The sequence below is a fragment of the Schistocerca cancellata genome, chromosome 8 (assembly GCF_023864275.1).
Source record: "Schistocerca cancellata isolate TAMUIC-IGC-003103 chromosome 8, iqSchCanc2.1, whole genome shotgun sequence".
Lineage (NCBI taxonomy): Eukaryota > Metazoa > Arthropoda > Insecta > Orthoptera > Acrididae > Schistocerca > Schistocerca cancellata.
The window spans coordinates 137,346,344-137,357,445 of NC_064633.1; the positions used below are offsets into that span (position 1 = coordinate 137,346,344).

General features: G+C 43.7%; 1 protein-coding gene across 1 annotated transcript in view; it reads left to right on the forward strand.

The window, feature by feature from the left end:
- The window catches only part of LOC126094752 (polyamine-transporting ATPase 13A3-like), a 397,184-nt gene extending 386,409 nt beyond the window's left edge, over positions 1-10,775 (forward strand). Inside the window, exon 18 of the mRNA XM_049909302.1 lies at positions 8,318-10,775. Within this exon, the coding sequence (XP_049765259.1) occupies positions 8,318-9,327 (1,010 nt within the window). The 3' untranslated portion in view covers positions 9,328-10,775. The remainder of the gene's footprint in view (positions 1-8,317) is intronic.
- The last annotated feature ends 327 nt before the right edge of the window (positions 10,776-11,102 follow it).

Sequence of the window (11,102 nt, forward strand, 5' to 3'; positions counted from 1 at the left end):
AGCTTCAGGCCACAAGTGGCCAATCGGGACCATCCGACCGCCGTGTCATCCTCATGTGAGGATGCGGAGAGGAGGGGCGTGTGGTCAGCACACCACTCTCCAGGTCATTATGATGGTTTTCTGTGACCGGAGCCGCTACTATTCGGTCGAGTAGCTCCTCAGTTGGCATCACGAGGCTGAGTGCACCCCGAAAAATAGTAACAGCGAATGGCGGCCCGGATGGTCACCCATCCAAGTGCCGGCTACGCCCGACAGCGCTTAACTACGGTGGTGTGACATGAACCGGTGTATCCACTGCGCCAAGGCAGTTGCCTTCTAATGTCGTAAAGAGACATATAATTGAACTAGCACGTGAGGACGGTAGTAGAGAAGGCGAATGGTCGACACCGGTTTATTGGGAGAATGTTGGGAAGGTATGGTTCATCTCCAAAGGAGGCCACGTATAGAACGCTGGTGCAATCCATTCTTCAGTACTGCTTGAGTGTTTGGGATTCTCACCAGGTTGGATTAAAAGAACATAGCAAAGCAATTTAGATGTGGGCTGCTATGTTTATTGCCGGTGGGTTCGATCAACATGGGAGCATGATGGGGGTCCTCCGTGAACTCAAATGTGAATCGGTCCAGGGAAGACGACGTTCCTTTCGAGAAACACAATTAATAAAATTTAAATAACCGGCATTTGAAGCTGACTGCAGAACGATTTGAAAATTTTACTGCCGCCAATGTACATTTCACGTAAGGATCACGAAGATAAGAGAAATTTATAACTAGTACGGAGCTTATAGACAGTCGTTTTCCCCTCTCTCTATTTTCGAGTGAAAGAGGAAAGGAACTAGGTAGTAGCAGTACAAGGTACCTTTCGCCGCGCACCATACGGTGCCTTGCGCAGTATGTATCTAGATGTAGACGTAGATTTAGTGCCTACACGAGAATCAATGAACACACGAAAAGGACAGAAAACAAACACAATCCTTATATACGAATGCATGGTTTCGCGGCGGTATGTACTGATAAAATTCTCTCGCGTTTGCAACCGCGTCAGGTGGTTTAAAATCCATGAGCTTTCAGCCGAGTACTCTACGGCCATTGTCAGGTGGTGACTGTTTCTTGGTTGCTGGTACCGTCCGCCAGTGGTGCTCGCTTCAGCGCTGGAGCAGACACCAGTCTGGCACCTGCATACAGCTTCACTGCCGTGCTTACGTCAGTAAGGGAGGGTCACATGACCGCCTGGTATAGTTCTATACCATCTACAGCTCTCAAAAGGGACCAAGGTGCCCTTTTAAGGGAGTAACTAGTATTTCATGCCGTGAGCTTATATTATCAAATATATTATTAACATAATTAACTAAAAAGTAAGCACTACACAGATTTATCCCAGGAATGCTGCACAAAGCATCAAAGAAAAGAGAACACACGTAGAACTATTATTCTCGCACCATATGCTCAAGGCCTTGGAAGATCAAGGAAACTCCAACTACACTTAGATCCGTTAAGCAACACCACTCCGTCAATAATTAAGAGATTCCTAGGTGGTTCAAACTACCGTTTTATCCAGCCGTAAGTTCTTCTCACGATACATAACCAACACGGATTCAGAAAATATCGTTCTTATGCAACCCAGCTAGCTCTTTATTCCCATGAAGTAATGAGTGCTGCCGACAAGGGATCTCAGATCGATTCCATATTCCTAGATTTTCAGAAGGCTTATGATACCGTTCCTCACAAGCGACTATTAATCAGATTGCGTGCATATGGAGTATCGTCTCATTTGTCTGACTGGATTCGTAATTTCCTCTCAGAGAGGTCACAGTTGGTAGAGATAGACGGTAAATCATCGAGCAGAACAAAAGCTATATCTGGCGTTCCGCAAGGTAGTGTCACAGGCGCTCTGCTGTTCCTGATTTACATAAATGATCTAGGTGATAATCTGAGCAGCCCCCTTAGCTTGTTTGCAGATGGCGCTGTAATTTACCGTCTAGTAAAATCATCAGACGATCAATTCCAATTACAAAACGATCTAGAGAGAATTTCTGTATGGTGCTAAAAGTGGTAATTGGCACTAAACAAAGAAAAGTGCGAGATCATCCACATGGGTACTGAAAGAAATCCGATTAATTTTGGGTATACGATAAATCGCACAAATCTAAGGGCTGTCAATTCGACTAAATAGCTAGGAATTACAATTACGATCAACTTAAATTGGAAAGACCAAATAGATAATATTGTGGGGAAGGCGAAACAAAGACTGTGACAAATCCACTAAAGAGACAGCCTACATTACACTTGTCCGTCCCCTGATGGAATATTGCTGCTGTAGGATCCTTACCAGATAGGATTGACGGAGGACATCGAAAAAGTGCAAAGAAGGGCAGCTCGTTTCGTGTTATCGCGCAATAGGGGTGAGAGTGTCACTGATATGATACGCGAGTTGGGGTGGCAGTCACTGAAACACAGGCAGTTTTCTTTGCGGAGAGATCTATTTACGAAATTTCAGTCACCAACTTTCTCTTCCGAATGCGAAAATATTTTGTTGACACCCACCTACGTAGGGAGAAATGATCATCATAATAAAATAAGTGGAAGCAGAGCTCTAACGGAAAGATTTAGGTGTTCCTTTTTCCCACGTGCCATCCGAGAGTGGAATGGTAGAGAAGTAGTATGAAAATGGTTCGATGAACCCTCTGCCAGGCACTTAAGTGTGAATTGCAGAGTAACCATGTAGATGTAGATGTAGGTGAGATGTATCGGTGTTCCTTCGATATTATCTTCCTTCCCGCCGTGCACTATATGTAATAAAACTGCGCCTGGCTTTCGGTAGTGGAGTGCCTGACTGTATACCTTGAATTCGTTGTCGACTGGAAGACGATAGTTTGGCTCTCTCCTTGTAGGCTTTACTTCTAATCACAGGAGGTATAATGACAACCAGGTAATAATGTCTCTAAGCTGGGTTTGGCGGTAAGCAGTCACTTATTGATCTGCAGCTGTCATTCAGAACACAGTCAACTTTCTTTTCATGTATTGATTTATACCATACTAGACTAGCACACTCGCCAGTGAAGAAACCCACTGATCAAAAATCTCGTTTTTACCATCGACTTGGGAGAAGATTTCTTAAGATCTGATTTAGTTTCAAATCCTCTGCCATATTACAGATCAGAATGAAATTACCGATGGTGATGATGCGGTGGAAGGCTGTAATTTAGATTTAACCATTATTAGGCGATAACCAGTACTACCAGCAGGGGAGGTGGGATGAACTAACTAATAGCCAATACAGGTAACGACTCTAGTAAAAAAGCAGATGATGTCACTGACATCTAGTTACTCGCTGATCACAGCCATGTATACACAGGACAGGTAATAGTACAGATAAGGAGCAGTGCTGTTGCTTATGTGTCTTGCAGAGTAATGTTAACACGGTTACCACATAATAACTGCTCTCTTTTCGTAAGGGTGTAAGGCATCACGAAGTGAGGGCATTTTTCCAGAGATATGGAAACATGCCATTGTTAAACCCCTCCGTAATAAATGTGGTAGGACATTGTTTCACTACTGGCATCATTTTCTAATGTTTTGATAGAGAGATGTTCTCTACACTACTATCCTACCTGAGCAAAAAGGATAGCCACAGTAAATCACATTTTGCGTTTCAGAGGGGTTCCTAAACAGAAAATGTCATTTACAGGTTACCACACACCAAATTGTACAAGCATCAAAGTGCAAAATAACACTGATTGTTTCTGTTCTGCAACATAATGCATTTGACTGCGTTACCTACAAAATTCCCATAAACTAAGGTTTCATGCAATTAATGATATATCCAATCAGTGGATAACACCATATATAATCAAAATAATGCAGGAAAGTTAATAATTTAAACAATGTAAGCAGGGAGATTCTTTTGCCTGTAGAGTAATCATGTATGGAGATCCACATGGCTCAATCTTTGACCCATTATCATTTCGTGTAGACGAATGTATTAACGGCCTTCCATATAACGTACACTAAACAGAATTAACTCTTCGACATGATGTTAGTATTGTAATCAATCCAAACATAAAGTCAGGAACAGAATAAATTCCAAAAAGACGCTACATATTCTGCTGTGCACATCTGAAGATACTACGCTAACGATAAATGCAGATTATGATAAGGAAACAATAACCAGGGTTGAAACTTTAAAATCTGGTAGGTGTCCATACTGAAGAAGATTTAAACTGGAAAAAACACATTCTTGAATTCTTAAAACAACTCAGTCCAGGCACATTTTCATTATAAGTCATTTTGGATACTAGAGGGAGGCAAGCTAGTAAGTTATCATAATTTACATATTTACAGTTCTTAATATCAATCCTCAGTTGCTATTAATATCACAATGATTTTGATTAAAGATTTTTGGGGTACGATCCTCTGTTTGCAGCGAAATAAATGCAGTGTTTCTTCCACCAGGCACATTTCGCCTCAGTTTCTTAGGGCATCACCAGTGGCCAGAAATACATACACATTTTCATTTATATGCACCATATTCAACTTACATATTCTCGTATCATACATGTAAATCACAGACAGTTCTGACATACATAGCTTTTGTTCTTTATATACTTTTCCTATTATTTACTTTGTTTGTTGGTAGTGTTCTACATGTGTTCTTGCTGAGCTGTTGGTGAAGGTGATGTTGTGTTTGTATCACTAAACACCATTTTCAGCACCGGACACAAAATGCACTCACTCCATCCTACCATGTTAACTTTTCTTATGTTGTGATGTGTTTATAATTGTGGGGTGGGGAGTTTTATAATCGGCAGAAAAACGATAAAATTACGTTTTAAGATGTCTAAAATTCTAAAACTTCCCCCAGAGTGAAAATATCTTCCACTTATACCCATTACACACCTTATACCCATTACACACCTTATACAAGGGTTGTCCAGAAATTAAGTTCCGATCAGTCGTGAAATGGAAACTACATTGAAAATCAGAAATGTTTTATTTGCGACAGTTGGCTCCACCTTCCAGCTACTTCTCTACATAGCCGCCGCTCCCGCTAGGACATCTGTCGCACCGTTATACCAACTTTCCAATACTCTCGTCATAGAAAGCAGCCGCCTTTGCTTCCCGCCAGTTCTCTACGCTCTTCTATAGCTCGCTGTCTGTGCGAAAATGTTGTCTCCATAGCCCGTGTCTAATGTGAGCAGAGATGAAACACATGGGGAACCAATTACCGGCTGTAGTGCGGGTGATCAAACACTTCCTATCGAAAACGCTGCAGGGGCAATTTCATTACCCCTGCAGATTGCGACCGAGAATTGTCACGAAGTAAGAACCGTATGACAGTTCTGTAATGTGGGCTGCATAACATCAGGTGAAATCTCTCACCAGGACCTCATACTTGGCGGGAGACACTATTTTCTACACATCTTTATGTGCTCACCATGCGCTCAGAAATGAAAAGAGCGAAGTGATGCAAACGAGAGGGATACTAGAGACAATGTCGAACACACATGTGCAAAGCTTTATTAGATTTTCACAGTGGTTTTCGTTTGTTGACCGATCGGAACTTACTTGCTCAATATCCCTCGTACGTACGCAGAAAACAAGCCGCTGATAAATGGACCATACATATATAAACAACACTCTTTTTGCAAAAAGTCATGGCCAAATAACAACCAGAATAGCTTTAAATTGTTTACAGCGACTAATTTTGCAGTTATGTATAGCACAGCAATATAGGCACATTGCACATGTCAGGCAAGTCATCGACCTTACTCTGTATGTAGGTAAATAAAAACAATGTTACCTACACTACGCTTTCATTTTAGTTTTGGCTGTGACATACTACACCATTATTAATTAAAACTGTGTCCCACTGCCGACCTGTCTGGTATTTGGCTGAAAAGTCCCCGACTCTACAATGGCCGGTCAATCCAGAGAATGGAAAGTATTATTAACTACTGGAGATCATCAGCTTTGTGGCTGGTTTGACGCTGCTCGCCGCGAATTACTCGCTAATACCAACCTCTGAATTCAGAGTAGCACCTGGACCCTACGTCCTCAATCCAGTCGCATAACTGAGGCGATATTCCATAGGCAAGCAGTTTGGTTAGAAGATGCTTGTGAGGAACGGTGTCGAAAGCCTTCTGGAAATCTAAAAATATGGAATCAATTTGATATCCCCTGTCGATAGCACTCGTTACTTCATGAGTGTAAAGAGCTAGTTGTGTTTCACAAGAGCGATGTTTTCTGAATCCGTGCTGACTGTGTGTCAATAAATCTTTTCTTCGAGGTAATTCATAATGTTCGAACACAGTGTATGTTCCAAAACCCTACTGCAAATCGACGTTAGTGATACGGGCCTGTAATTCAGAGGATTACCCCTATTTCCCTTTTTGACAATCGGTGTGACTTGAGCAATTTTCCAGTCGTTGTGTTCGTGTCTTTCTGTGAGCGAGCGGTTGTATATATTTGCTAAATATGGAGCTGTTGTATCAGCATACTCCCGAAAGAAACCTGACTGGTATACAGTCTGGAGGCCTTGGCTTTATTAAGTGATTTAAGCTGCTTTGCTACACCGAGGATATCTACTTCTATGTTTCTCATCTAGGCAGTTATTCTTGATTGGAATTCAAAAGAAAGTGTTTAATAACTCTGCTTTAGTGACACTGTCATCAGTGACTTCACCGTTGTTATCGCACAGTGAAGGTATTGATTGCGTCTTGCCACTGGCGTGCTTTATGTATGAGCAGAATCTCTTTGGGTCTTCTGCCAGTATAGATGTACGAGGTGCTACCCAAAATTTTCAGGACTGATGCTGCCATCTGTTAAAAACCTTACCTTTTGACTAATCATCGTCGAAGTAGTTCCCATCCGCACGTACACACCGGTCCCAGTGCTTATGCCACTGGTCAAACGTTTTCTGGATGTCCTGTTCTTCTTGAATCCTCTCTAGAATGTCGAACCGACGGCCTTTCGACTTAAGTTTGAGTTTTGTGAATAACACGAAGTCACAAGGTGCCAAACGTGGCGAGTACGGTGGGTGGGGTATAACAGCCATGTTGTTTTTTGCCAAAAAGGACTTGGTGAGCAAGGACGTGCGACAGGGCCCGTGGTCGTGATGCAGTAGCCAGTTCCCTTGACGCCAAAGTTCGGGCCGTCGTCGCCGCACAATTTCACGGAGCCGTCGCAAAACGTCACAGTAGTACGCGGATTTCGCTGTTTGGTTGGTTGGGGCGAATTCTGTGTGCCCAGTACCCTTGGTATCAAAGAAAACGATGATCATGATCTTCACTTTGCTCTTCATCTGTCTCGCTTTTTTGGTCGTGGAGAGCCCGGGCTCCTCCACTGGGACGATAATTGCTTTATCTCTGGGTCATAACCGTAAACCCAGCTCTCATAGCCGGTGACAATCTGTGACAAGAAGGCTGGATCATCAGACGCGGTCTGACAAAGATCCGTGCACACTTCAACACTTCTGATCGGCAGTCAAGATCCTTGGCACAGATTTTGCTGCGACACGATGCATGCCCAATTCATCAGTCAGCATTCGTTGACATGTCCCATAACCAATACCCATTTCATCCAAAAGGTCTTGAATGGTTCGGCGTAGATCCGCACGAACCAATTGTTGAAATCTGGCTAACGGGCCTTCCAGTGTGAGCATCATCTTCGACGTCTGTATGGCCAGCCCTGAACCGAGTATGCCACTCAAACACACGCGTATGGCTCATGCTCTGTCCCCGAAACACTTGCTGAATCATTGCAAGGGTATCCGTAGCACTTCTCCAGAGATACGCACAGAATTTGATACACACGCGCTGTTCCGTATGCGGATCCATCGTAAAATCGGCACACACCAACCACAGAGTATTACGGAAATCACTGTGCACACGCAACACGTCCTCCCATCTGAATGCCACTCCACACACTGACTTATCAGATATGGAACTCTCTCCATCTAGCGGTGCAACGATCTACTACTCTTACTTCCCAGATGGTAGCACCATTCCCGAAAATTTTGGATTCAACCTCGTAGAAGTTTCAGTAGGACCGATCTGGTGATATGCCATTGGTGTATAATAACTAGAGGTCTCGTAAAGTGACATACGGCCAGGAGAGCGGTGTGCTTACCACATGCCCCTCCATATCCGCATGCAGTGAGGCCTGTGGGCTCAGGGTGACACGGCGGCCGGTCGGTACCTTTGGTCCTTCATGATCTGTTCGGGTAGAGTTTCGTTTAGTTAAGTTTTAGTATAATGACTAGAGTAAGATTTACTGTCACATGTGCCTCGGAGTGCAAATAACGGCGTCCCTGTGCCCCCAGCCATGTGCGGAGACGGCGCCAACGACTGCGGCGCGCTCAAGGCGGCGCACGTGGGCATCTCGCTGTCCGAGGCGGAGGCGTCGGTGGCGTCGCCGTTCACGTCGCGCGAGCCCGACATCTCGTGCGTGCCGCGGATCGTGCGCGAGGGCCGCGCCGCGCTCGTCACCTCGTTCGGCATCTTCAAGTTCATGGTCGCCTACAGCATCGCCGAGTTCACGTCGGTGGCGCTGCTCTACGGCATCGACAGCAACCTCACCGACTTCGAGTTCCTCTTCATCGACATCTGCCTGGTGGTGCACTTCGCGCTCACCTTCGGCAACACGGAGGCGTTCGCGGGGCCGCTGGTCCCGGAGTCTCCCATGACCGGCCTCTACACCATCACGCCGATGCTCTCCCTCTGGCTGCAGGTGCTGGTCATCGTCGCCGGCCAGACCGCCGGCTTCTACGTGGTGCGCTTCTTCCCCTGGTTCGAGCCGTTCGACTTCGCCAAGGTGCAAACCTACGCGTGCTACGAGAACTACGGTGTCTTCTCGGTATCCATGTTCCAGTACATCATCGCGGCGATCGTGTTCTCCCAGGGGAAACCCTACCGCAAGTCGGTGTACACCAACCGCTACCTGCTCGCTTCGCTACTCGTGATGACGGGCGTCTGCGCCTACATAACCGTCTACCCGGCCCGTTGGATCACGAACTTCCTCCAGCTGAAGCTGCCGCCCGCCTACGACGTGCGCGTCGTCATACTCTGCATGGCCGTCATCTCCTTCGTCGTCGCAATGTTCCTCGAGAACTTCGTCGTCCAGTACCTGGTGTTCAAGAAAGCCCGCGCCAAGTTCTCCGTCTGCGGCCCGAAGGGTTCGCCGAAAGCGAAGCTGATCGAGGAGATGCGCGAGGACATCAGTTGGCCTCCCATCACCAAAGAAATTCCGCCCATCACTATGAACGGGATAGCCCCGACGACGTACAAGATCGATTACAGCTCCGGAGATACTACCGCTCAGACGAAATTATGATTTTGTTGGTGGTTAGTTTTTTATTAGACGGCTGACTTAGGCGGTTAGACAAAGCTTTACTGTAGGTAGTGTCAACACTGCTGGAAATAATTCACTGAAACAAAATAAAAATATCTGAGGGTCGTCGAGAAAATCCCGTTGTTGTACTGGTGGAGAATGTACAAAATTCGTATTTACTTAACTTCCGTCCACTATCGTAAGGAATGCAGAATGGTGCCACAAAAGATGTAGAGCTTGCACAATTTGTACATATGTATATATTTCCCACGGCATTAATTTTTTACTGTCGTATTAAATACATCTTCAGATTTGAACTTTCTTCCGCGTGTAATATTCTCAAAATACGCTGCAGTGTGTTCTAGCATTCTGATTATTATTAGGAACATCCAACCTAAAAAATCTGAGAATGTGTTCTAGCGATTGTTGCCAGATTTTAAAGTTGATGGTGTTATAATGCAACAGTTTGCTTCTGCTCCTTACAACTGAGTGCCTACGCGATGTTTCTGTCAGCTAATGAAAAAAAATTAATTAGTAGACAAGTTCCTTCATGAAAGTTCCAATTTTGGCAGACTACCGAAAGGTCAATAAGTTCCAAACAGAGTACAAAATAAGAGCTGTTTATCTCTTGTTGACAGAATGTTTCACTTCCTATTTGTGCAGCGTTCAAGTAAATGTTAGACTAGTTCCTTGAAACATTCCCTCTGAATTGAGCATAAAATTTCTCCAGAACGTATTAAGAAAGGCAGGAATAAGTTTTAATGGTGGGTGATCTGATAAATCTGTGTAATGGTTATTTTGTTGCTCTACATCAACTGCTGCGATAGGAGCCACGTGTGTCTGTTTCGTGTAAAGTATGTTTATGTTTTGTGTTGCATAACGCAGATGTCTGACAGCTGACTGCCATGCAGTCAGTCACATGACAGCTGAATATCGATGTTAAGAGTCTTGTCTTATCATATGTATTGGCATCACAGCGGTGAATCATTTAGGAAGGTTGTGAGGTGATACGTATCAGTATTAGTTCATTTTACCTTAAATCTGTACATCCTCTGAGCTTCAGGAATACAGTATATTTCCTGTCACTCTATTGACTTCATTATTTGATAAGCACAATTGTCCCAAGTATTTAGAAAAAGGTATTATTCGCTGAAAATCTTGTATTGTGACATTTTCTGTCAATTTTCTGTGTTTCTGTTCTAATTCGCTGATCTGTTTGTCTTCAAAGCATATAAACAGGTACAAAAATATATGGTACCCACGTTATTTTTAAGTACGCAGTATGCAACTTCACTGGTAAATGTCTGAGGTCAATGACAATGTTGTCTTCAAACCACGATTGATATTTTTTCGTTACTATTATTAGTTTATAAGAAATGCAAATTACTGTTGTTGTCTCATGTATAGATTTCTTACTTCATGATAACAAATAAAAGTGAACGTAAAGGAAGTATTCATATTTTGTGTTTAAAATGCCTACCCTGCAAGATAAAAAAAAAGACGCAGTAAGATGCACTGCGAAGTTTCAGACATAAAATAATGTAAACAGATTTAATACATTGCCATTCTATTGTGACTCCATATCAAGTCCTAGAAGTTAGCTAGTGTTGTTTTCAGACCTTATTCTGACGTTCTACCACAATAGCAAGTCAGCAATCACGCAAACTACTAAGACATACAGAAGAAATTCCACTAGTGGAAAATGTTTTCAGTTTCATCAGTTACGCAGAGAGTATTAATACCGTTACACTGAATTAACTCGAGACACATTGTCTGTG